This window comes from Epinephelus fuscoguttatus, linkage group LG1 (assembly GCF_011397635.1).
Source record: "Epinephelus fuscoguttatus linkage group LG1, E.fuscoguttatus.final_Chr_v1".
NCBI lineage: Eukaryota > Metazoa > Chordata > Actinopteri > Perciformes > Serranidae > Epinephelus > Epinephelus fuscoguttatus.
The window spans coordinates 10,702,153-10,729,637 of record NC_064752.1 but is presented as its reverse complement, the minus strand read 5'-3'; the positions used below and the strand labels follow the sequence as shown (position 1 = coordinate 10,729,637).

At 40.9% G+C, this 27,485-nt stretch overlaps 1 protein-coding gene across 1 annotated transcript; it reads right to left on the bottom strand.

Moving 5' to 3' along the window:
• Nucleotides 1-9: 9 nt before the first annotated feature.
• On the bottom strand, nt 10-24,078 carry unm_sa1614 (un-named sa1614). Its single transcript, XM_049581267.1, has 29 exons — nt 23,928-24,078; nt 23,552-23,796; nt 17,930-18,002; nt 17,690-17,835; nt 16,307-16,381; nt 16,048-16,097; nt 15,805-15,934; nt 14,798-14,883; nt 14,611-14,686; nt 11,298-11,378; nt 11,107-11,204; nt 10,916-10,985; nt 10,702-10,789; nt 9,962-10,010; nt 9,655-9,830; nt 9,111-9,244; nt 8,659-8,750; nt 8,348-8,534; nt 7,906-7,991; nt 7,681-7,796; nt 6,622-6,689; nt 6,429-6,536; nt 6,060-6,327; nt 5,801-5,968; nt 5,635-5,698; nt 4,240-4,283; nt 3,309-3,463; nt 3,001-3,126; nt 10-1,957 (listed from the first exon to the last, which is right to left on the bottom strand). The coding sequence occupies exons 2-29, from the start codon at nt 23,675-23,677 to the stop codon at nt 1,883-1,885; spliced, it is 3,015 nt and encodes a 1,004-aa protein (XP_049437224.1). The 5' UTR covers nt 23,678-23,796; nt 23,928-24,078; the 3' UTR covers nt 10-1,882.
• Nucleotides 24,079-27,485: the final 3,407 nt, after the last annotated feature.

The window sequence follows — 27,485 nt, the reverse complement described above, 5'->3', positions numbered from 1 at the left end:
ATCATGATAAAAACATTCATCTCAGTTTCCAGTTTAAGATGTATCAGTCATGTAATTGACCTTTCACTAAGCCCCGCCCCTTTGTGATGGTCACACAGTGAAACTAACTGCACTCCTTCAAGAAATATTCTCATATTTTTGGATAAATGAAACAGTGATTCCAGAGAGAAGCAGACAGAGGGGTCTACAGTCTGTGTTTGAAGGATCGGTCAGTCTTTGTTTCACTGTTATAACCATTAAAAAGCAAAAGCAGCATGTGTATACATTCAGTAGGCTATATCTTCAGTAGCTAGCTAGCTAACCCTACACTTTTCAGGGTTTGATTTTGGTTTTGGAACAGAGAAGAAACGTGTATCTTTTTCCAACCTCTCCAGGTAACGAGTATCATTAATACACAATAACATTTAGCTCCAAATCCACAAAACCAGCCTGAAAATGAAGGAAATCTGCAACGATTACATCAGAGTCAATGGACCACAGCTGTGTTGTTGACGTCCCTGGTCTGAGCTGGCCCAATGCTACGTTATGATTGGCCAGTCTGTGTCCAGGGGCGGGACTTTGCAAAGGGTCAATTATGTTTTGGTTTTTTTAATCACTAGATACCAAATTATTCTGCTTCAGGAAGAAACATATTTTTATTACCACAAATACATTTCTTTATCTATCATGAGATGTAACAAATTAGAATGATAGATTTTGTATGTAGTGTTAACAAAAATGTTATTAAAGAAAAAAAATTTTAAATTGAGAAACTGTCCTGTTTTTAACTAAACTGAGCAGATTTATTTTAGTAAAAGTGGCAGCAATACACTGCTGTACTCACTGAGGCATTGTGATATCTTGGGACATCGAAGGCAGCTGGAAGCGTCAGCTGTGTCCTATTTCAGGCTCTGCCTCCTCAGACGTTACTCGAATTTAGAGCCGACGACTGGTATTTATCGGGTAGATGCTAGAATCTAGTCACCGATTGTCAACATGGGCATACTGTACAAGCGTCGACATGATTTAACAGTTATTTAAACCCAGGTACAACACAATGTAGTGAATAAATATGATGTCAAACGCAGCAATAATCTACATAAGAATTTGTTATGCACAGGGATTCACCTTTGAAGTAACTACTAGCTTAAAATAGCTAGCTGTTAACAGAAGCGTTGACGCTCGCGCAGTATGCCAGTTTCACTCAGTGACCCATTCGGTGTCTATGTTCTAGCATCCACCTTTTTATTCTTTGGTCTTCAGTATCCCACAGTCCTTTGTGCTCTGGTCATTTGTTGGACCTTGTAAGCCCCGCCTGAGGAGGCGGAGCCTGTCATGGGACAGAAGCGGCACCAGATCAATTACAATAAATACGCTACAATAAATAAAAACAGAAAAAAGTTGTTCACTTCAGTTTCAAAATAAAAGTCCAGTGGGTTGTTTTATTTTGAAGTGAAGCATCTGTGCGCTTAATAAAATATTTTGTATTTAAAAATAAATAAATAAATAAAAGTATCGTCAACATCAGACTTGAGTTGTTGCTTATCGGGTTTGTGCGAGGCAGTCTCTGTGGCAACGTTGTCACGAGACCCGAGCTACATAAAGATCTAGTCCAGTACAGATTCTTCACTGAAAGGTCATCTGTGACGTTTCCATGGTAACAGAAGGCATAAGAAACACCAGTTGCTATAGATGCCAGGGCTGATGGATCAGTCCAGTCCTGGGAGGTGGAGAGAAACAGGAACCTGAAAGTTTGACCTGGAGTCAGATTCTGCTGCTCAGTACTGATCTGGTCGGTTCTCCTGAGCCCCAGGTTCTGGTTCTCCAGGCTGACTGATGTGGTCTGGATCTGTACTGGTCTGGGGTCTGCACTGGTCCTGGTCTGGCTTGATCCAGGTTCATGTCAGTCTAAAAGCAGCTGGACGAAGGAGGACGGAAACAAACCTCTCTGGTCCGGTTCATCCTCGATGTAACCGTGCTGCACACACAAACACACACTTGATTTACATTTATACATCCACTGAACATTAACAGAAACTTGATCATAGACTCCACACAACTATGTAAACTTTGGCACCAAATTTAGATTTTTCTTTTTCTTACAAGACGTGTATCAGCCTTTGGCCCCATGTCCACCAAAGCGTTTTGTTTTGTTTTGTTTTGTTTTTTTTTTACACAGCTGAAAATGCCAGGGGCCGTATTCACAAAGCTTCCTTGTGCAAACGATTGTGATGTTTTCTTAGAATTTCCCCTTAAAGTTAAGGCTCACAAGGGGGCGTCTGTGACAACCAATCACATCTGTTAAGAGAATGCATCATGTCTAACAACAGGGTCAACCACACCTACTCACTCAGATAAAAGTTTCTGTTCCTTCTTTGCTCAAAGTTTCTCTGAGAACTTCCCTGAATCACTCCTACACTAGGACTCCTTAATAAAGTTTTTAGGCTACGTTAGGAGCTCTGTGAGAGTAGTCTCAGAATGTTTGTGAATATGGCCCCAGGTGCTCCTCAGAAGACAGCAAACTGGGAGCACCTGAAGCGCTTTGGAGGTGCAATGTTTTTTTCATCTGAGAAATTTTGGTTGCATCTTGTTGCTATGATACAGTGTATCCGCAAAAGTAAACACATCAGTAGAAGGTAGAGTATTTTCTTTGGGTAAGGGGAAGGGTGATGCACGCAGGGAAAGGTGTGGGTTCATGAGAGGAAACATAGTACGTATACAGTATATCATTTCTCCTCCATTTTAGTTGTTGTTCTGCACTTCAGTCACAGTGGAGGAGGAACAAATACTGTGAACGGCTGAAGTGACAGTTACAAGCGTGGCATTCTTACCCAAAGTATTTTTAATATATTTCTATGTCCTCTAAGTGTTGTGAGGCAACAGCTGTTGCTGTCTTTGTTGTGTATAGTTTATAGCCTATCACAAAGCGAGAGATAAAAACACTGTTTACCTGTTAATAGACTGAACAATAATCCACTCCAGTGGGAGCACCAAATCAGAGTGCAGGACGATGATACGTACCCACCAATCACTGTCCTCCTGTCCCAGGACCACCAGCACCTGTCCCTCAGAGAAGCTCAGCTCATCGTGGTGGTCAGCCTGGCAGTCGTACAGCGCCTCAACCCGACGACTCGTCGCACCCCGAGGCTGGTGGATGGAAGCAAATAACACTGAGAATGATTCTACTACTACTAATATGAATAATAAATAATTATTAGAAAAGGGTTTCGCTTCAGAAGAAATGCTCACTGATGAAGAAAATGTGACAAGGTGGCTGCAAAGACTGTTCTAGATGGTCGTTAGGGATTAAAGGTTTTTGAAGATCTCACCAATGATCTGCGTGGAAGCGGCTGGGGGGCAGGGCGTCTGCTGTCATGCTCAAAGCTCTGAGAGCGCTGACTGGTGGGAGACCCGTTGGGCGGGGCTTTCTTTGCAGAGTGTAGGAAGTGGGAGGAGCTATCATCACTTTCTGCCCTCCGAAAACCTCAGAGAAAGAGAGAGAAATAATGTAGATATTTTGATGTCAGGGTATTTTAAAGAATATTATTTCAAAAAAGGTGAAGAACGAGATTTATTTCTTTCAGTCTACTGGTAATACCTTAGACACTTTAGATTTTTAAAAATTTTAGGTATTTTTTTCTAGAATATATGTGAAGCAATATACATATTTTTGCTATAAATTAGGTAGAAAGGGAACAGAATATTAAGAATATTGTAGAAATGCAAAAAAAAAAAAAAGCAGAATATGCAGCTGGAAATGTAACTTGCACTTCTGAAATAAAGTAGGGCAGCTAAAGAAAATTTCCATTATTAATTAATCTGCAAGAACCTCAATTAAGTCAATGATTTATTTGCCGGAAAAGATGTTCATAACGTATCACCAACGTTCAAGGCAATGTCATCACATTCCTTTTGTCTGTTCAGTAAAATGTAAGACCGGGAAAATGTCACACTGGAGAAGCTTGAATCATTAAATAATCAACAACTGATGGATTACCAAATTAGTTTGCAATTAATTTTCTCTTGATTAAAAACTACAGCAAACAAAGCACAGTGACATCCCAGATGAAAATATAAACTCATCTGTTTAACGTATTGGACTAAAAACTAAAATTTACAATCTAATTTTATCGGCCTCCAGCTGTTCCTCCTCCTCTGGTTAAAGCTCCAGTGAGCTGTGATCATTTATCGCTGGTACACATGACAGATTCATCAGACTCCAGACTGATAAAGACACGGACGTTTCTGGACAGGACGCACCTCTTTCTGGTTGTTCAGTCAGTGAGCTGAGAGGAGACGCCGGGCTGGAGAGACAGAGACAGACAGAGAGAAGGAGACAGATTTATGACCTGTAATTCAGCTTCAGTCCACCAGAGCTCAGCACAGTCTCTCAGTTCAGCTGACAAAGAGCTGTTTCAGCTTATTCATGCTTCAGTACAAACTGATGAAACATCCCCCCTAATTTAACCTTAAATATCCTCCTCTGTTCTTTTAAATTTGTGAAACAACATTTGCCGTATCATGTTGTCCAAACATTAAAGTTCTCTGATTTCTCTGTTTCCACTCAATTAAATATCTAAGACTCTTGTGTTTTAATGGATCACCCTTTCTACTAAATGGAAATATTTCAATCTGCTGCATCACTTTAGACACATTTGACCAAAACTCAGCCAGACATATTTGTATCTTTGGACATTTTGGGATCTGACCTAAATTCAAAATAAAGCTCTGTGAGTTTGAACAAAATTTGGACAAAAAAAAACAAGACTTGGTAAAGATGAACCCACCAAAAAGGTTTCTGTCAAGTTTGGAAGGTTTTACAGGATTAAGTTCTTTAAATGAAACTGATAAGCTAAAAAGATGGACAACATGACAGCTTCCAAAAAGTGAAACCAAAGCATCTTGATCGCCCCCTGGTGGCTGGCTGCAGTACATGGACTACTAATTCAAGTTTTATGGTAGATGGTATTTAATAAGGCTGGCCCGTAAAGGTCGAAGATTCAATCATCAGTCGGACTGAGACCGAGCTGTCAGGTTTTTGTTTTGTTTCTCTGAACATTTCCTTCGCCAGAAACAGCTGCAGAGTGAGTGCTCCTCACTTTCACGCTGCTCTCTGGCAGCTCTCTCTACAGGCAGCTGTGGACCCAGAACCAGTGAGTCTGAATGAGAGGGGGGCAGCTGCCTAGAGGAGGCTCTGAGGTAACATCATCTTCTGCCTTCTGCTTAGAAGTGGTAAGTTTACAGAACACAGCAAATAAATGCGACAGTCTCTGGCTTTTGTTTGATGTCTAGTGTTTGCAAAAATTGTTGCACATATCTGACCCGTCATTAGCATATTCTCTAGATTACGTAAATGTTGCTGTCACCCTCATGGACTCTGTTCATACTCTCAAACTCTACTTGGAAAAAAAGGAACTAATAGTCAAATATTCATATTAAACGGCCAAATCTGATTCGACTGACTTAATTCTGAGTCGGGTGCAGCCCTGGTATTTAAACTTTTGCATTAAAAATAAAAAATCCAGACTGTCAGGTGTCGGGGCCGGCATGACATCATTCCACTGTAGAGCCAATCAGGCGCCTCGTTACTCTGGAGTTGTTAATAGTAATTAAATATAAATTTATGTTAAAATTCAGTGTGTCTCAGATACTCACACACACTTCTTAAAGGAGGAGTCTGGACCGCTGTAGATCCTGGGACTGGTTGGCAACCCGTAATCTACACACACACACACACACACACACACACACACACACACACAAAGTTAATTACACAGTGTCACTTGGACACATTAATTGCAGCGTGTCTCTCAGATGTTACCATGTGTGTTGGACTCGGAGCAGCTCCTCTTGTGTCGGACGGCGATGGGAGGAGGAGGCGTCAACTTTCTGTTTCCTGTCAGGGACATGAAGACCTCCCCGTCTTCGTCTTCTTCCTCCCCACCTCCCTCCCCCCCAGCGGGAGGTGGGGGCGGAGGAACAGTGGGAGCTGGAGGACGACAGAAAGCAGAGATGGAAGTTTAAGGTTTGTTTTTTAGTAAAAGAATGAAATAGATTCTTCCATCAGTATCTGAGCTGACCTTTGACCCTTGGGGGCAGCGGAGGTGCTGGGGAGGACGGAGGAGGAGGAGGAGGGCTGGAGGCGCAGCCAGAGGGCCGGCTGTGGAGCTCCATGGCCATGGCGAGCCTCCTCCCCACACTGAGCAGACCTCCTCCAGCTACTCCAGAAGAGGGCGGGGTGCTGATGGAGGAGGCGGACTGATTGAAGGTGAAGGGACGGGATGAGAAGGAGAAGGAGGAAGTGAAGGAGGTGGACGAGAAGGAGCGCTCCTTCTTCACTGGACCATTCTGAAACAGAGGAGGAGGAGTTAGAGAGTCATACTACTAAATGAAAATGACAAAGAAGGAATAAAACACATTAATAGCAGGCTTTCAGTTGCCATGGTTACCTTTTCGTCGAAGTCATCATCACTGTCGTAGAGATCGTCATGGCGAAGCCTCCACTCGTACTCCACGTGGACGTGATGGTCAAACTGGTTGGACTGGGCCTGCAGCAGCTGCACAAACAGGAGGCAGTAACAGTGAGTTTAACGCTGAAACCAACAGTCACGTGGAGACGTGTGATCAGAGCGATGACCTCACCAGCGCCTCACAGTGGCCGTACTTCAACCTGCGGCTCACGTCCAGAGCGGTCTCTCCTAACTCGTTCTCTGTTCACGCACAAACGAGAAAAATGTTACGGAGATGTTCTCGGCCGTCAAAATCATCAACAACATAAGTGCGCATGTAAATCTACGTATGTGAGGACAAGTTGGAAAGTTACGACCCTCAACTTAATAATTTCCTCACTTTTCCACAAAAGTCTGAATTTCCAAGAACATCCTCATTTTTTTTAATTAATTTTCCAAAAATATCTTCACTTTACAAACATGTCTCCACTTTCTAAAAGTGTCCTCATTTTCCAAAAACACCCACTTTCCAAAATAAAAGTCTGTAATTTTAAAAAATGTCCTCACTTTTAACATAATGTCCTTACTTCATAAAAATGTGTTCACTTTAAAAAAAAAGTCCTCACTTTAAAAAAAAAGTCCTCACTTTAAAAAAAAAGTCCTCACTTCAAAAAAAAGTCCTCACTTTTAACATAATGTCCTTACTCCATAAAAATGTCCTCACTTTTTTAAAAAAAGTCCTCACTTTTTTCTTTTTTTAAATGTCCTCACTTTTTAAAAAAATCCTCACTTTAAAAAGTCTTCACTTTTTTTTTAAATGTCCTCACTTTTTTAAGAAAATGTCCTCACTTTTAAAAACAAACAAAAATGTCCTCACTTTAAAAAAAAAGTCCTCACTTTTTTTTTTAAAATGTCCTCACTTAAAAAAAAAAAATCCTCACTTTAAAAAAATGTCTTCCCTTAAAAAAAAGTCCTTACTTTTTTTTAAATGTCCTCACTTTTAAAAAAAAATGTCCTCACTTTAAAAACAAACAAACAAAAATGTCCTCACTTAAAAACAAACAAACAAAAATGTCCTCACTTAAAAACAAAAGTCCTCACTTAAAAAAAAAAAAAAAAAAAAAAAAAAATGTCCTCACTGTCTCAGGACATCTTCACTTCACGAATTATGTTCATGGGTCCTACAGAGTACAGAGTACAAATGTGTGTGTGTGTGTGTGTGTGTGTGTGTGTGTGTGTGTGTGTGCATTACTGATGTGTATGTTGGCCCTGGCTCTCAGCAGCAGTCTCACACAGTCGCTCTTGTTGTGCAGACAGCTGTAGTGCAGCGCTGTGTTTCCTGATGACGTCTGCACGTCCACATTGGAGCTAAAGACAAAAACATACACACACGCAGGTGAACACATTAACACGCAGGTGAACACATCAACACACACTGAGATGATGTCACTCATAAACGTCGTTGGAGCACACTGACCAGTTCTGAGCTAAGAAATCCAGGATGTGCAGCGACGTTCTGTCAGCCAATAGGACGGCTAGATGAAGCGCTGTCTCCCCCCTCTCCTGTTGGCATGGAAACAAAGTGCTAAATGTGTGTGTATGTTTTTATTGGAGTTTACATGTTTTTTTAATGGTGTGTCTTAATTTGTATAATAGTGTGTGTAAACCTGTGCCTGTGTGTGTGTGCAGCTTTTCGTGTATAAAACTGTATGTGTACGTACCTGTAATTGTGCATACCTGTGTGTACCTTTGTATGTGTGTACATGTGTGTACTTGTACATGAGCGTGTACCTGTATGTGTGTATACCTGTATGTGTGCACTCCTGTGTGTACCTGTATATGTGTGTACATCCACAGCTTTTCATGTAAATAACTGTGTGTGTGTGTGTGTGTGTGTGTGTGTGTGCGTGTGCGTGTACCTGTATGTGTATGTGCAGCGGCTGGCTCAGCTCCGCCCTCTGAGCGTACAGCTGGATCAGACTGTAGATGTCGCAGTTCTTGGTCGCCTCCTGCAGGCCGAGTCGCAGCGCTGCATTCGAGCTGTGGCTCCGCCTCACAAAATGAACGTCCTGATACTTTGACACGATGAAGTCTTTACGCTCTCCCCTGCACACACACACACACACACACACACACACAGCATGACATTTATTAAAGGTGATATATTTTCACTGGAATAACAAACACCTGTGTGTGTGTGTGTGTGTGTGTGTGTGTGTGTGTGTCTTACATGTGGCTGTGTTGGGACGGCTTCAGTGACGGACTCAGCAGGTTCGCCTCCAGTATTTCGTTAAAACCAGAGTTACCGACATTCCTCGCCAGCTGGGAGAAAATAATAATAGTAATAATAACAACAACAACAATAATAATACTACATTTTATTTATCAAGCACCTTTCAAGGTACTCAAAGACAGAACTGTCTCACTTCCTGCTCATTCGCACACACAACAGAAAAACAGAGACAGGTCTGAAATCAAGTTTGTTCTTTGATGAAGACTCAAAGGTAAAAGACTGTGGACATAAAAGCATAAAAGGAGATGTAAACTATGACTCCCAGGGTGCATTTCAGTGAGAAACATCCAATCACAGAGCTTTGCTTATGTTACGACAGGACAGTAAAAGTTGAAGATGAAGATGTTCAGAAAACTGATTTTATAAGTGAGGTTTGACCTCAGGCCTACCAGCAGGTCAGAGGTCCCCAGACTGTCCAGGCTCAGAGACTGGATCCTGGAGACGTGGACTCCCATCTCCCTGTGGATCCCCGAACACTCGATACAGGTCAGGATGCCCAGGTTGGTCGAGAGCCATCCAGGATCTAAAGACAGAGAATTAAAAGGTTACTGTCACATTAGATGAGTTTCACTGACAGTAGCATTGAGAAAGAATTAAAGTTGCAACTAACGATTTTTTTTTCAATTTATTTTAATTATCAAATAATCTTCCAGTTATTTGCTTGATTAACTTGATAGACCAACTGTCCAAAACCTAAATATGTGTGGGTTTACCAGGTTTAGTTTCATAGTTAAAAAAACAAACAAACAAACAAAGTACTTATACTCCGGAACAAAGGAAAATGGTTGTGGACTTGTTTTCTGACAGTTGTATGGTGTATGTTACAACTGGATCCTTGTATTTGTTGCCTGTTTGTCTGACTGTGAATATTTTCATCCCAATGGCACAACCTGGTTGAATAAACATGCACTGATTGATTAATTGACTGACTACCTGGAGCTCCGCAGTCACAGCAGCTGTTGTTTCCCGGCATCCGTCTGATGTCATCAGTGATGGCCCGGGTCAGATCCTCCACGCTGCTCTCCCCAATTCCTCCTCCTCCTTTCCTCCCTCCGTCCAGAGCCACGTTCAGAGCCTCCTGCTTACTGTTACTGAGCACCGAGATCCAGCTGAACACACACACACACACACACACACACAGTTTGATACTTCACCTTTTCAAATCAACATAAATACAGGATGATACCAGATATCAGAATTTATCTACAGCTCGTCAAAACAAAGTTTATTTTTGACTCACGCCACACACTCAGCTTCGTCCTCTGCCAGGAAGTGGTAGGTACGATTATCTGGAGGAAAACGTGTCTGTTATATACACTGAGTGACATATTAACACATATACTTGTGTGCATTTATATTACAACCACTGAGAACTCTAGATTCTGATTGGTTGGTCGGTGTGGATACATTTTTGGCAACTAAACTAACCAAACATCCATGTTGTATTTTGCAGTGGTTTTCAAACTTTTTGTGCCCAAGACACACCAAAGGGTAAGCCAAAATCTCAAAGCACACCTTCTATAACATGTGTTATCCCTCTTATCACAACAGAAATGTTTGTTTTTATTTACTAAAATCAAATTACTATTGACAATTAACCATAGCTCATGAATTACTTATTAACAAAATGATTCAAGAATTAATTTTATACTTTTTAAAGATACATCAAAGCACCAGTAACACATCCATTTAGACAGGAAATAATGGAAGATAATGCAAGATAATTTGATGTAAAACAATTTACATAAATAGATCAATATTTCAGATGCACTCCATCTGTATGTTACTTTGATGTGGAATATCTGGAGACTGCACTGTTGGTTTTGCACATACACATCACATTTATACCCTCTGGACTTGGGAAATGTATTTTATGTAATTTTCTAAATTATTTTATCATTTTATATCTGTATATATCTATATGTAAACCTGTATTCCTGTGTGTGTGTGTGTGTGTGTGTGTGTGTGTCTGTGTCTTACGAGAGATGAGGTCGAAGCATTTCTTGTCCTCCACACTGGGTTTGACCTGACAGGTGAGCAGGTTGAGTCTGGTGGGAGGTTTGTTAGGCTGGAAGGGACAGAGAAGATGATGAAGTGTGTTTTCAGTTAGAGTTTAAGGATCACAACTTTAATGCTAAAGGTCAGAGGTTACAGCTCATCACACAAACACACAAACAAACACAGGTGAGCTCACCGTAGCGTGTGCGATGGTCAGGTAACAGTTGTGAACTGAACATTTCCTCTTCTGCCACATTTTCCTCAACCTGAAACACAATCAGACACAGTTTTAGTCCGACTGCTAATAATACTACCAGTATTATTACTGCTAATACTGACGGTCAGTGTTCAGTGTGTACATATGTGTGTTTATTTAATTTTTTTTACCCATCACTCTTCTTGTAGAGGAATCCTGTTCTTTCTGTCCCGTACTGTTTGTCTCCCAGCAGCTGATGCATACTGTACACCTGCTTAGGTAAAGAGTCCTACACACAAACACATTAACACAACACATACACATTAATAACATGTTGAACAGTGTCATAATGTTAGCTGGTGTCAGTGTTTGTGCCTCTGACCTGCTCTGTGTGGACGACCGGCCTCAGCTGATCTCTGAGAGTCACCAGCTGCTTCTTCTCCTCCTCCTGACGCTGCTTCACCTGCAGGCACATGACAGCTCATGTGACAGATATAAGTGTGTAGTAACACCTCTAGTGGGGGAAGAAGTACTGAAATCTTTAATATAATACACAGCTTCTTTGTATATGAGGTCATACATCGGTGTGCTGTCCAGAGAGAGGGCAGGCAACTTGCAATCAGCAAACTGCCACACCCCAATTTCTCCATAAAAGGAAATACATTTGCCTCCAGGTTCATCATGGAGAAAGTGATGAAGCTGTTTCTACGCACATATTAATGAATGTCTTGGCAGTTGAAAACAACTCTTCATTCTCTTCAAATATATTATGTTTTTGTCTGAAGACGTGCTTTCTGATGGTGGCTGTCTCCAGCACGGACAGAAATCAAAACACCTACCTAAAGCTAAAACAGAATCTTTCCTATAACTTTTACATAAAAGCAATTTCATGGCACTAAATATTGGTGGGAGCAGCTGATTATTACAGAGCAAGCAAATAAAAACAATGCAAACCAAAACAGTCACATTTCAATATAGATATTCAATATTCAAATACTTTTTTTAACATGTAAGATTCTATTTTTTTGATGCTTATGAGAATCTGTTCATTGAGTTTGATGTATAGGTTATTGCTCATTTGTATTGTTATTTTGTTTTGTTTTACATGTTCAACATAAATATCAATCAATGTGGATATTCTCATATATACTCCACTATAAGCTGGGACTGGGACACTTAGGTTTTACAGCTGAATATTTTTTATAACAATAATTAATGAGGATGAAAAGTCATTTGGCCAATGCATTAGTAAATTAACAGTTTTTAATATTGTTGTCTATGAAAGCCTTTTTAATGAATGCAGAAAAATATGCATGAATAACATTTGTTAAGTAACCTCCTGTTTGGGCCTAAATTTTGCTCTGATCGCCTGATGATGCTCCATTATTGTAATATCAGACCAAGTATTTACATAATACTACACATTCACATTTGTATATTTCCCCACAAACATTACATGTGCATCAAATATATATATATATATATACACATATATTTTAATTCATATTTTAAGTTCATTACAGTGTATGACTAATATTTCACAGGTCACCTTTTCTGATAATCTCCTTTGAAAACATTAAAGTGTAATTAGCATACCAACAAAACAAATAATCATTTGCGCTTAAAATGTTCATATGCATTTAATTAATTTATTTTTAATTTATATTTGTGTCTAAGCACTGTTTGTAAACGGCCAAATGTACTGTGACAACTTCTCTGTGTTTTTGGTATTTATCCACAACCCAGGTTTTTAACAATGTATGGCAAGACCTGTGGTTAGCTAATGTTAGCTAACGTTAGCTAGTAACATTAGCTTGTAATGTTAGCTAGTAGCGTGGATCCATGTACAGAGTTTAAATATAAAATACAGTTACACTGGAGCTCATTTACTCACCCAGCCAAAAATAAGACAGCAGCTGTTTCAGTCGTGCCGCACATAAAACAATTATAGTCCATCAGACTCCTGTGCGGTTTCATCGTTTCACCGTGTAACGTCAGTAACGGTCGGCGGTCTGGACTTCGAGGATGTAACGATCGTGTCCACACCAGGAAATCGGTCAAGTTGTGGGAAAAATCGCTTCTCTTTGTTTTATACGGATCACATCCAACACGAGTTTCCATTTTGTGACGATACCAGCCGCCTGCAGGTCCATTTAAACCTTTAAAGTAGTTACTTACTCTCCTCTACTTCTAATTGACGCAGTGGAGTTACATGGATTAATCACTTCCTGTCGCCATTTGAATTTCGCGCGTCATAACAGTCACGTGACCGCAAACAACGACAGTGTAAACATAGCTACTGTTAAAGAAGTGTAAAAGTAAAGCACAAGACTATCCAAATATATTTTAGTTAAAAAAGTAAAAGTAATTATTATGCTGAATGTCCCATTTCAGAGTAAAAAATATTATACTCTTGATTTATATTTTAATGATGCGTTGAATAAGTTACTAAGTAATAAGTTACTTTCTACCACTGGAAGCCTCTCTATGCTTTCTGTGTGGTTCTGGTTTGTTACTGTTGGTATTGTGTTTAACACTGTGCTCCACAATGTTTCAACTGTTTGCATCATGTACACATGATTAGGTGTTACACGTTAACTAAATGTTGTTCAATCAATGTTGTGGGTCTGTACTTAAGATGCAATTTATACAGTTTAGTGTTCAAATGACAAATTCTCATCATAGATTTAATTATCAGAAGATTCTGAGTTTGTTATTACTTAACTTTTTAATAGTACCCATTTTATTTTATGTTTGTGTTATCTTTGTGAAAATCAATTTTTTTTATTTATTTATTTATTTATCAAATGCCAGACAGTCATGAAGTACATACAAAGCAGTATTATTTCTTTTTTCTTTTTTATAACATTCAATTCACCCCATCCACCCTTCCTCCCTCCCTTGGTAACTTATGATTAAGTATAACATAGATAGGTGGGTTAATCCACATACTCTCTCAAAAAAATAAAAGATAAAATTAATTAATTAATTAATAAAAAAAAAAATTAAGAAACAACAAAATAAAAAAAATAAAGTACTAGTGCTGATCATTATAAAGTCGATCAGTGAAAATCAAATATTGATTACAACACTAACAGATGTCTCTCTCCTAGTCATTTTGTATCTGAAAATTGATTATTATTTGGTGGTTCACCCTAAAACTTTAATGGTTGTGTCAAATTATCACTAATCAAATTAAGCTAACATTGTTTTCCACCTGGGCGGCACGGTGGTGTGGTGGTTAGCACTCTCGCCTCACAGCAAGAGGGTTGCCGGTTTGATCCCGGACGTGGGAGCCCTTCTGTGTGGAGTTTGCATGTTCTCCCCGTGTCAGCGTGGGTTCTCTCCGGGCACTCCCACAGTCCAAAGACATGCAGATTGGGGACTAGGTTAATTGGTAACTCTAAATTGTCCGTAGGTGTGAATGTGAGCGTGAATGGTTGTTTGTCTCTATGTGTCAGCCCTGCGATAGTCTGGCGACCTGTCCAGGGTGTACCCTGCCTCTCGCCCGATGTCAGCTGGGATAGGCTCCAGCCCCCCCGCGACCCTCAAGAGGATGAAGCGGTTAGAAGATGAATGAATGAATGTTTTCCACCTATTTTGACTCCAATTGTAACTCCAACAGTCTGTTAGCACCTCCTACAGGCTGCAGTGTTCATTACAGTCACGGTGTAGAAGAGTAACTGTCATCATACCGTGGTCAGGACTCCATTCAGCTCCTCCATGTACTGCTTCAGCCTCTGAGTGGTGGACACACACTCCTGCAGGAAACTACACACACACACACACACACACACACACACACACACACACACAGATACAGTAAATACAGTCAGTTTACTGCATGTGGGCTTGTTTCTGTGTGTGTGTGTGTGTTCTTACTTGTTGTGGCTGTGGTAGTGTTTGATGAGGTTCTGCAGCAAGTCGACTCCTCTCTTTGTTTTTATCTCGTTCACCTTAATCAAATACTGACAGAGAGACGGACAGAGAGACAGAGGGAGAGTCCAATAAATATTGGACAGAGAGGGAGAAATAAGGAGAGGAGTGTATTTATTGGACAGAGAGAGGGCAGCATGTTTTATATTAGTGATGGGTTTGTTTCAGTTGGGGGGGGGAGGTGGAGAAGTTTATAGAAGATTAGCAGGAGGAGATGGAAGACAAAGAAGAAGATAAAGAAGTGGAGAGGAGAGGATAAGAGGGAAGAAAGAGAAGGAGGAAGAGGAGAAAGAAGACGAAGAAGAAGATGAGATGAGGATGAGAATGAGAAGGAAGAAGACTGAGGAGGAGGAGAAAGAAGTAGAGATGAAATAGATGGGGAAAGAAGAGGAAGAAAGAAGAGGGAAATAGACAAAGATATCAAAAGGGAAGAAGGAAAAGAAAGGGACAGGAAGAGGAAGGAGAAGAAGAAGGAAAAGAAAATAGGAAAAAGAAGAGGAAAGAAGAGGATGAAAAGGAGGAAGAATGAGGAAGAGGAGGACGAGGAGGAGAAAGAAGGAGAGGAAAAAGATGAGGAAGAGGAAAGCAGAAGGAGAAGACAGGGGAAATAGAAGTAGAGGATAAGGATAGAATAAGGAAGAAGAATGAGGAGGAGGAGAATTAAAAAGAAGGAAAAAGAGGAGGGGAAAAGAGGAAGAAGAGGAGAATGTGAAGGAAGAAGAATGAGGAGGAGAAAGCAGAAGAAAGAAGACAAAAAGAAAGAGGGGGGAAAAAATGAGGAGAAAGAACAGGAGAGAAAATGGGAGTAAGGGATGAAGAGGAAAAATGAGAAGGAGGAGAAGGAAAAGACAAAGAAGGAGAAAGCAGAAGAACACTGAGGAGGTAAAGGTGAAGGAGCAGGAGGTGGAGGAGTAGGAGGAGGTGGGGTTAAAGATGGAGGTGGAGTCACTGACCTCACACATGCTCAGTTGGAAGGAGCGTCTCTCCTTCTCGAGCTCCTCTGCGATTTCTCCTCCGCTCACCTCGCTCCTCACCATCCCATACTGACGAGCCAACTCCCTCTTCTCCTTCTCCACCTGCTTACTGCGCACACACACACACACACACACACGGTTTGTAACCTGTCAATCATAATCCATTAACAGTTACTGTAATCATTTTTTTTAAATGGATAATCCAGTTTGATCATGACTCACAATCTGCTCTCATAGTCCCTCCATGCTCTGTCAAAAGGCTTCTTCAGATCCTACAAAGAGACAAGTCAGAGGAGGAAACATGATTTTAATTTCTCTGACACAGAGCGCCATCCTGAGGCCACAAAGAGAACATATGGTAATAACTCTTGTTTGTAACTAAAGTGTGTTTTAAGGTTTATCAGTCCGTCCAGTCTGACCTGAGGAGGGTTTACATGTACCGACCAGGTGATGTGACAGAAAGTAAAGATAAAGTGCTCACCCCCTTCACCTCCCTCAGGTCTCCTTTCACCAGGGAGTCCAGGAAGAAGTTGATGTTGTGGAGCATGCTCTTTAACTGACAACACGCGCACACACACACACACACACAAAAATACGATTAAATAACTGTCACTGTCGACAAAAATTTAAAAAAAAAAGATGCATAACGAGGGATAACATGAAGGATATTGTTCTTCAATTATGGCAGCTGTGGAGGAGGTTTCGTTGGATATTGGAGTGAACCAGTAAAGAGCTAGTTGGTTTTCGGTTCGAATTTTAATAGACAAAGAGTAGACAATGCAACCTTGTCTTTAAGTAGAGAATTTTTTACTATAGTTTGGAATGAACCAGTTAAGAAACCCCCCTTTTTTTTAAATCAAACATTACCCCAGTGGATGTTTTGAACGCAACAATTAAAATCCAATTGGTTTTAATCAGAAGTTTCCCCAGTTGCAGTTTGGAATGACCAGTTGAGACCGAATTAGATTTGGTTTAAGGGTTTCTCATGGAAGTTTGGGTTGGACTAGTTTAATCTAGTTAATTAATTAATGGATGTTTGGTAACACCAGCACCAGTCATTAAGTTTAAATTGGATGTTTTTCCAGTGGACCAGTTAAAATAAAGTCATCGTGGTTTCAGACTAAACTGGAGGCAGCGACTAATATCAGGTGCAGGTGTTGTGACCTCAAGTGTAACCCTGTTAAAATAGTAATAAGAAATGCAACTACTAAGTTATGTCATCAAAGTAATGTAACTTATTACATTTAATTACTTTTTGATCATATTTCTAACTAATTATACTGGGAGATAAAGCAGAACAGTCCTAAAAACATAAGTGCAAAAGCGTGCACTCAAATTTGTCCCAGCAGCTTTTCTGTCCTGAAATATGGCAAAAGACGACATTCCTGCAAACAGATGCAGTGCAATACATTGAGCATTATATTCTACATGTTAACTTTTTTTTTAAATCTTTATTTATTTATTTAGTTGGACAGGGATGATGCCATTTAACATAGCTCCAGCACAGAGTATGAGACTGATGTGTTGCACAGAGAGTTTATAGCCATTGCTAATTTTCAGCTCTCGTCTCTAGCTGGGGTTTTCACATGTCGGCCTACAATGTTATGAAAAATGTACAGTTTTAAACATCATAAAATCACAATACACTAACCACTATAACCCCTGTGTAATCACCAACTATTTGATTAGCGAATTAAATAATAATAAAATTGAATCACATAATTTTTCTCAGTGGCTGTAACTGATTACATTTATATTTATTTTGCAATTTAATAATATATTTCCGTCACATGTAACTAGTTGCTACCAAACACTGGTGACCTCTGACCTCTGTGACATCACACTGCTGTCACTGCTGACTCACCAGGTTCTTCATGGGAGAGAGGAGCTCTTTAGAAAAGTCTGCCAGTCGACAGAAAGCAGAGCCGACCTCCGACTCTCCGTTTGAGTGACAGTTGACCGACAGCTTCTCCATCGAATTAATGTACTGCTCCAGATGAGTCACATGTTCTGACGGAGAGAGGCGGTGTTAGTACAGGAAGTCTCGCGCGCGTGTGTGTGTGTGTGTGTGTGTGTGTGTGTGTGTGTGTGTGTTTGTGGGTACCTTGTCCAGCAGTGTATTTGGCTTTAGCAGCTTTCTTCATCTTCTGCAACACCAACCGGTCACTGTCCAAAACCTAAACACACACACACACACACATTTACTGTAACAGTCCATATATTCAATCCTCGGTGATGTTTTAACCATCAGTGTGTGAATCTGCTGAACATGTGTGTGTGTTGACGTAGCGGCACTAATTCACCTGCTGACTCAACACACACACAGAGGTCGAGCTTTGTTCTCTGACAACAGACAGCTACATTCCTCTGTGTGTGTGTGTGTGTGTGTGTGTCACTTTGCAGCGATATCTCTGTCTTTATTATTCCTGGATGCGTCAGACCACAGCGGACATTCTGACTCGTCACAGTGAAGCACAGGTGGTAATAAAAACTGTTACTAATAAAGTTCTATTCAAGCGTCCCCGTTAGTCATGACAGCATGACAGTGAGCCAGCACGCACATTAAACCAGGAGCCTGAATCCAGTCATAAATTTCATTATTTACACCTGTGATTCTTCGACTGCGACACGTCAAAATGTCTCTGGTGAGAAGGCCCCATTGTTGTCAGTGTTAGAATGAAATGATCAGAGCTGGTTGATTCAGATGTTTTTGATTTTTGATTTTGTGTTTCTGATGTATTTATTTCACTATATTAACCTAAAACAGATATTCTTCTGTTGGTGTTTTAGTCATTAACAGTTTCCTTTATAAATACACTGAACATTTACTGCATCCTTACATGACAGAAATGCACTGAAAGAAGCCAGTTGAGGTGGTTCAGGCATCTCCTGCTCTTGCACGCCTCTGTGTTGAGGTTTTCCTGGTACTTCCAATTAGAGGGAGACCCTGAGGTCGACCCAGCACACGGTAAAGAGATTACATATCTCATCTGGTTTGGTAACGCCTCAGGGGCAGTTAGAAAACGCTGCTAGAGACAGAGATGTCTGCTGCCCCTGCGAACCGGCCCCAGATAAAACAGCAGAAAATGGATGATATGATTTTATCTGTATTGCCTGCTCCACTTTAAAACATCAGGGGGACAATTTATCAACCGAGCACACACACAGTCCTGTGTTTAAACCATGTGAATCTGATTTATCAATTTCACAAGGACCCCACTGGTACTTCAGTACAATGGCAGATAAAACCAATTCCTAAATTAGATTGTAATTTAAAACAGATTGCAAATTAGCATATTTTTTCATTTTCATTGTGGACTTTTCCCCTCTGGTTCAAGTATAAAAGAAAAGCATATCTGGCTTATTTAATTTAATAGCACTTAAATGGTACAAAAACACAGATTGATTACAACTGAACAGATGTTTTATGGAGCCTCAGGTTCTCATTGACGCAGAGAAATAAGACAAAAAATTGTATAACTGCACCCCTAAAATCGACTGCATTGATTTACAAAAAAAAAGGACATAAACTTCAAGAGCGATATTTGACATCCATCATGCTGACATGGTTGTCGTTAGAGTTGGACTTTGTCTGTCTGTTTGTATCCAATATGTCTATTTTGTTTAATGCAGTTCTTTATTTGACCATCAGCTAAAATTAAATCATTGTTACCTCTGCATGATGTATCTTTATCTATTTTTCTTTTAGGAAGTATGAATTATACCACGTGGTTAGCACTGTTGCCTCACAGCAAGAGAGCACCAGGTTCAAACCCACTGGCAGGTTAGGGCCCTGTTGTGTGGAGTTTGCATGCTCTCTTCTCTGGGTTCTCTGGCCTCTTCCCACAGTCCAAAGACATGCAGGCAAGGTTTTACACCCATAGGTGTGAATGTGAGCGTGAATGGTCATCTCGATAGCCCTTTTTACACAGAAACTGCACTATGTGGCCATAATAAAGTCTCTTCTTCGCGCCGCCTCTGCATTTTAACAAGTAACCAAACAACAGCAGCCTCATTCTGCTCCAGTGTGTGATTATAGACTGCATGCCGGCATTGTGAAATAAAAAGAGGCGTGACAGGCATCGCATGTGCCTCTAGTGTGACATATAACACATTTGTTGGCAGCATTTTATGAACAATAACTATGGCATTAACATGGTAATAACAATAATTTACCATCCCCGTTAGATGGTGGCTGATCTCGTCCTCTGCTCTAAGGACGCATTCACACTGGCGCTATTTGGTCCGCTTTAAATGAACCCTGGCCTGCTTCCACGGATAGTTCGGTTTGTTTGGAGTGGTGTGAATGCTCATTCAAACCCGGATGCGGACCAAATGAGGGAACCCTGGTCCGCTGGAAAACTGGGGGTCTCGGTTCACTTGCAAGTGAACCCTGGTGTGATTCGCTTACAGTGGGAAATGCAAATGGACTATCCGGTGAACCAAAGACAGGAAGTGACGTAGAGCGTAGTGCATTTTGGGTAGAAAAAAAACAAAGCCAACAGCACGAACCGGGAGAAGCAGAGGTAAAAATAAATAAATAAATAAAAAGTTGGGAAATGTCTCGGGGCAGAGGTGGAGTAGTGAGGAGGTGCAGGCACTTATGATATACGGTCAGAGGACTATATATTGCAGTTGCTTGTGGCTACCCACAATCGATTTCTGTTTCGGTCCTGGCCAATCAATAAGCCAGGTTTTCTTCTTCCTAATGCTTTTTTCCCTCCTGGTCAGTGGTCGTTTCGGGCAATACCGCCCCCAAACGAGCAGCTATTCTGGTGTGAATTCTCCCTAAAGGTAAGGACCTTTTTGGCCGCTGTTCTTCTTTGAGTTAGCTGCTAACTGCTGCAAGCTGCTCCCACAGTGGGTTGCACGCATAACTCATTGTCAAAAATCACACCCATGCCAACCATAATCTCTTCCTGCCTGCTGTGCAGTTTGCACTGACGTCATTTCAGCCCTGTTACTACCTGCGCTGCAAGCTTAAAAAGGAGACAATTCCGTCTGCCCATTTCAGAATTGTACCTTTTATACAGAACGGCGAAGCAGAATAACACTGGGAAATTCCCGCCTTGAAGAGGCAGTGTGAAAGTGCTGTGTGTACCCCGCCCCTTGCTTAGGTGGGATATGCTCCAGTAACCCACAAGAGGTTAAGCAGTTATGGATAATAAAACAATCGATCAAGCATTTAAAACGTTTAGTTGAATTTCATGTAGTTCTATTTTACTTTTCAGCTTGGAAAAAAACACCTCATCTCTCTCAGTCTAACCACATTTCCTCATAATAACTGACTGAAAATCAACAGATGAAGTGAAACATAAAATGAGACCTGCGCCCCTAAATCCTTTAACCCCGCTGCATGCTGGGAAGCCTTCCTACACACCTGCTTCACTGCATCAGTATCTTCACCTCCTTCTGGAGGCGTCTCTGTTTGTAAATGAGTCTGTTTGTGCAGATGGATATAGAACAGGTGAGATCTATGACTGTTCCCTGTGTAAAGGTGTGAGTGTGCATGTTTGATTTAAAAAAAAAAAAAAGCTCTTATTACAGATAGTTCCTTCCCACACTCGCACATGCCTGCACAAACAGACACACTTGTTCTTTGCATGTTTTGATAAACGAGGACTGTGGGATCAGAACAAATCTTAATCAGGAAACTGGAACCACAGAACACACATACTAGATCTGCCCACTCCAGTTCACTGTGTGCTTTCATGTGACACAAACAGGGTGTTAAGTGTAAAAACTTTTCTCATAATGAGTTCTAATTTCCAACTTTCTAGCCTCCCCATGAACACAGCATCAGCCTCAGTGTGCAGGTTGCAGCTTGACTCACATCAATAATAATCATCTCTCAGGCTTCTCCTCATTACCATTACACAACAATAACAATAACAATGAATACTAATAAGGATTAATCTGTTGCCATGGTAACATATGCCGACTCTGTTGGGGGTAAAGGGGGACAAGAGAAAAGGGGGGAGCTTGAGTCTCTGTTTTTCAGGCCAGTCGAGGATCTGAAGTCTTCGGGTCAATAACTCCACTGACCGAGTGTGTGTGTGTGTGTGTGTGTGTGTGTGTGTGTGTGTGTGTGTGTGTGTGTGTGTGAGTGTGTTGGGGGTTTGCTACCCACTCGTCTTAAGGGGCCCCACCACCCAAACACACACAGAAATGCACACAGAAACACACACACACACACACACACACACACACAGCAGCAGAGCAACTTGATAAAAAACATTACATGATTAATTGATTTGTAGCTTGTCAGACATTATTTGTCAGATTGTTATACGACTGTTGTGATAATCGATTCATTGTTGGACTGTTGGTTGAATAAAATAAGATGTGTTAAGACGTCACCTTGGACTCTGGTGAGGCTGGATTAACATGTGAGAAACCCCCGAGGCAAAAATCAGCGTGAAGCGACTCAGAGTGGGAACTCGGTGCTTACTGGCGGAAAATTCTCAGAGTGATGCAAAATACGCTAAAACTTTTAGGCCTATGAAGAAAAACATTTGAATTAACTTTATTTTTAATAATTTGGCAAGCATTAACTTGTGATGTGTGGAGCTTTGCATTGTTTGTCTTGTGTTTTCTTCTTTGTGTAATGTAATATCATGATATTGGGCTTTATCTCTGTCCTGACCTGCTGAGGGACTACAGGTGCAAATTAGCTCTCAGCTATTTTGAACTGTTCATGGTATCCTTTAAAATAAAATAAAAAAACAAAACAAGACTTAGGAAACTTGGATCTCTGCTGATGTTTAAGAGAGCGGTATCATGCTCAGAGTTATTATGTTCATTCATGACAATGAGGTGATTAAAAGATACCCTTTTTGACAAAAATAAATATTATTTTCACTCACTTTGTGCGGGATGCAAAAGGGAGATCATATAGCTACACAAAACAAAATCCTTGTGACATTGCAGCAATAGTGAAAATTTACTTAAAACGTTCAAATTACGTATACACGCTTATCCTGTAAGGGGCTGTGGGGGGCTGGAGCCTGTCGCAGCTAAAACTGGGTGAGAGGTGGACAGGTCACCAGACTATCACAGAGCTGAGACATTGAGACAGACAACCATTCACACTCACATTCACAATTTAGAGTCACCAGTTAATGGAGCTTTGGATGGTGAGGGCCCGAGTACCTGGGGAAAAAAACCACACTCATGCAGGGGGAACAGACAAACTACACACAGAAGGGCTGCTCCACCCTGGGTTTGAACCAGCAACCCTGAGCTCTGTGCCGCCTGATGCAAATTAGCAGAATATCAACTAGAAGTCACGTTTGAAAATGATTTTGATTTTCTTTTTGTTTTAAATTGAATGTAACTGTTATATGTTTTATGTCTACAGCTCTCCTGAACCCTCGTTAAGGAATCCAATCCCGATTGATTCGGCGGTGGGAACCTCTTGCAACCGCATCCCTTTGCTGATGTCGACCCCAGCATTTCATTTCATTTCATTTAAATAAAATTAAATTAAGTGCTGGCAATTGCACTGATTTTAATCTAGACAATCTATACATAGTGCACAGTGAGGGGAACATGGGGGCCCAGCAGCTCATTCTTGCCCCAGGGCCCCAGAGCAGTTTGATCTGGCCCTGACGTCAGAGGAAGAAGCACAGCTCATTCATCAGAACCAGTGAAACCTCCACCAGCCCACTACTACTACTACTACTACTCCTACTACTACCACCCCACCCTCTGTGTCTGCACTGACCTCCTCCAGCAGGTAGACGGTGTTCCTGCAGCTGATCATCTTGGAGGTGAAGGAGGAGGTGGTGGGGGAGCTCCAGTCCTCCTGAACCTCCTGCAAAAACTCGGACACCGACACGCACTCGGGCATGGTGCTCCTCAACCCGGGACACACCGGGACCACCCGGGGCAGGACCGGAGCAGGTTAAATGAGGTCCGGGACTGACGGATCAATGCCACACAAAAGAGCGAGGAAACCAGGCGGAAGACCTGTTTTAATAAATAATAAAATAATATTAATTATAAACCCTCTGTGCAGAGGTGAATAATCCCATCAGCCTGTTTAAACACTCCCACAGAAAGCTTATGATTAACGGGCTGATAAAACGGTAATTAGAGACCTGATCCGGTGAATGCTCCGTCAGTGTGACTTCACGGTGAACCGCAGCATCAGCCGCTGTTTCCTCCAAACAAAAGGTGATCAGATCCGGCAGGAAATAAACCACAGCTGCAGAGAGACCACAGAAACCCGAGGATTAAAACAGTCCCGTGTCCGTAACGTGATAAAACCACCGACTCTCCTCCCGGTAGAGCCGCTTCATTCAGAGAAAAACCTCCCAACCCGCCCGGTCTGTCGGTGTGTGAACCTGCTCACAAAGAGCGGAGGAGCTGAGCGGGGAACCGGACCCCCCGGACACCGGGACCGGGTTCAGATGAGGTAACCAAACCGGGATCTGCTCTCCGCTCCGGGACCAGCTTCATGTCTTTTCATCATCAGCTGATTTTTTTCTGCTTTTTTTTTTCTTCTTTATTCAAACCGCATGGAGAGGCGCGTTCACGGTGCGCGGCGGCGGGGCTCTCTGCCGCGGGGGCGCGCACTGCTGACCGAGCACAGAGGTAGACTGTAAACCCCATTATACACCACTGTGTCTATTCATTTATTATTTATGTCAGAGCTGCCGAGAGTGAGGTGAAACAGGTTTCTGTTGTAATTAAAGTTTTTCAGGGCACTTTGATTTTTTATTTCCTTTAGACTATTAAAAAAAGGAAATACAAGGAAAAACACTAAAAAAAAAGGACTACCATAATTTGAAAATGTGTATTTATGGCTATATTAAGATACCCTTAAGTTTTACAATGATTCAATGAAAGAAAAATAATTAATAATTAATTAATTTATTTTTTCCCTTGGTCATGCTAGGTACACCAGGTGCTTTGAGCTAAATACTAACATGCTGATGTTAAAGGGGAACACCAACTAAATTAAGAATTTCAGTGTGTTATTTCTATGGCCTATTAAAGTTCAATCAGTCTTTGTGAACATGAGTTACTCTTTCTCAAAGCCAGACACCAGAGAAGTCTTACACTTGTGATGTCATCAAGTACATAGACTGCAGCTGCTCCAAAAGGCCCAGACACATCACCAACTTTCCCGGCTGTGTTGCCTCACATTGCCGTGTCTCGGCCAAAAAGTTGAACATGAACACACCTCAAAGACTCTGTTGACGGCCAACTTTCTGAGAGGAAATAACTCTTCATACTAGCAGGCGGCTGTAGACTGTATTCGTCATTCAAAAAGGGAAACCAGAAAAACGTCTTGACGCTAGTTAGCCAGTTAGCACGTTAACAACACAATCCAATGCTGAAAGAAGAGAGTGTATTTACTGTGCGCCAGTGAACAATAACATAAACTATCACAAGCTGTTTCTTCTAAAGAGCTAAAGAAAAACAATTTTATCATAACAAGTTTGTTTTGATCTCACTCACCTTTGACTTCAGTTGTTTGTTTACTTTCCTCACTTCTGTGTCTCTTCTCGTGCGCTGAGCTGAACTGTCAGTCAGAGTGATTTCATTCACCAACAGGCTCTGCCATCACCTACACCATTTAAACATACTGAACCGGAGGGAAATAAGTCAACTAGCACTGACTAGAGCCAATGGTGCAGGACATAGCAATGAGAGCTGACCGTCGGCTTGGTGTGTCAGGGTCTAAAGACAATGAATGGGAGTCTGATTTTGTGGACCCATAAAATGTTTGTTTTCTTTTTCGTACTTAAATGACATTTATTCTGTTGTCATGTTCTCAGTTCCGAAACAGAAATGTGTCTGAGACATGAATGTCTCAAACACATTTCACAGCAAAACAATAAATAGTTGTTGGGACATGGCACTAAAAAATCACAAATATGAATCTTGTGGTGGCGCTAGAGGAAAAGTCAGAGGATCACCAAAGTCTGTTAAGTTCATCCTCTGGGGACGATGAATGTCTGTGCTAAATTTCATGACAATCTATCAAATTGTTTTTTGAGACATTTTAGTCTGGACCAACATCAGGTAAAAGAACCACCAGCGCTGTCTGAGAGCAGTTGACTTTTGCTTGGCACAAACTGAACACCATACTGGTCGTCTGACTTCACTTCCCTTCTGGACTCCAGGGCCAAAATCAGCATTTGTCTCGACATGATCCAACATCATCAGAGTCTCAGAGGACACAATCAGAGTCAGCGTCTGTAAACAAACCCTTTCTCACTTCCTGTTGATCCCCCTGCTGACGAGGACAAAGTCTGATGGCTGAGTCCTGATTTTATTTCACTCCCCTCACTTTCATCAGTCAAACTGTTTTCTCATCATCACATTTTATCATCTCAACAATTTCCTGCAGAGTCTCAGAGTCACTTCCGGTGGTCGCCTATATTTTCTGCCTCATGACGACAAGCTCAGACTCCACACACAGACATCTTGTTATCCACTGAACAGGTTTCCATGACATTTCCTGATCACGTTCCTGCTCCCCAGAGGATGACCCTTTAAATTTTATTGACCCCCTTAAGCTCCACCCTCAGGACAAACTCTACAATTTCAGAGCAGCTAAATCATCAGGAAGTTGTTTGTTCATTTTGTGGTTGTAATGAAAAAAACACTGCTGTCTCCAGAGGATGCTAACTCTGAATGAGGGCCGTAATTTATAGGGTGGAAACAGGCGATATGTCCCCCGCACTTTGTCAATGGGCAATATTGAACCCCTCAACTTTTTACAGTCCAAAAACGAACGTCATATTAAAAAAAAAGGCAGGAATGTTGTGACAGTTTATATCTGCATGTGTATGAATGCAATATCTATTTCATTAACAGCATGGCTTGTGTGTTAGAGCACACGACCATATTGCTAACCTGTAACTGCATGTTTTAACATTTTATTAAGACCTACATAATGACAATTGTATTTTATTTATGTTTACTTTTCTATTACTTTGAATGGCTTCTGTTTTACTTTGACAATTTTGTTTGCTGTAGTTAATGCTCTTTATGTCTCTGTGCTGTCTTTGTCCACTGAATTTTATCCTTTTATTGGTTTCAACACATTTTGCCAAAGGACCACAGTTGAAAATGAGCCAGCTGACTAACACTGGCACATCTACAGAAATGTTGATTGATGTGCGTTGTCCTTATAAATACAATATATTAAATAAATGGAGAGTATAAAACGAGAATAACTTGAAAACTAAAAAGAATTTCAAAAGAGCTCGTAGTGTCCAGTTTAAACATTGTAAGAGGAGATACATTTTGAAATCTTGAGCTCTGTAGAATTTAATGAAATTATTTATGAAATATCTCAATAAATTGAAGAAAAGATTATGAGATTAAAACAGTTTATTTTCACATGCTGATGCATCTTACTTGTGATTTTACACATTTTACATTATTGCACTGTCTTTATTGTTTTTATTGTCAAGGTCTGTGTGAAATTTGACAACATGATTTTTAAAAACCTCAAGACTCTAGTCTTAGATAATAAATAGAAATTTTGATATTTATATTGCTTTGAGGTATAGGGCAGATATGAGGGAACTAAATCCAAACAATAGGTCAAAAAATACATGAAATTAGGTAGCTATTTGGGATCAGCAGGTCCCAATAAGTATAAAAAACTAAACATTGCCAGTGCTAATTAAGTCCCA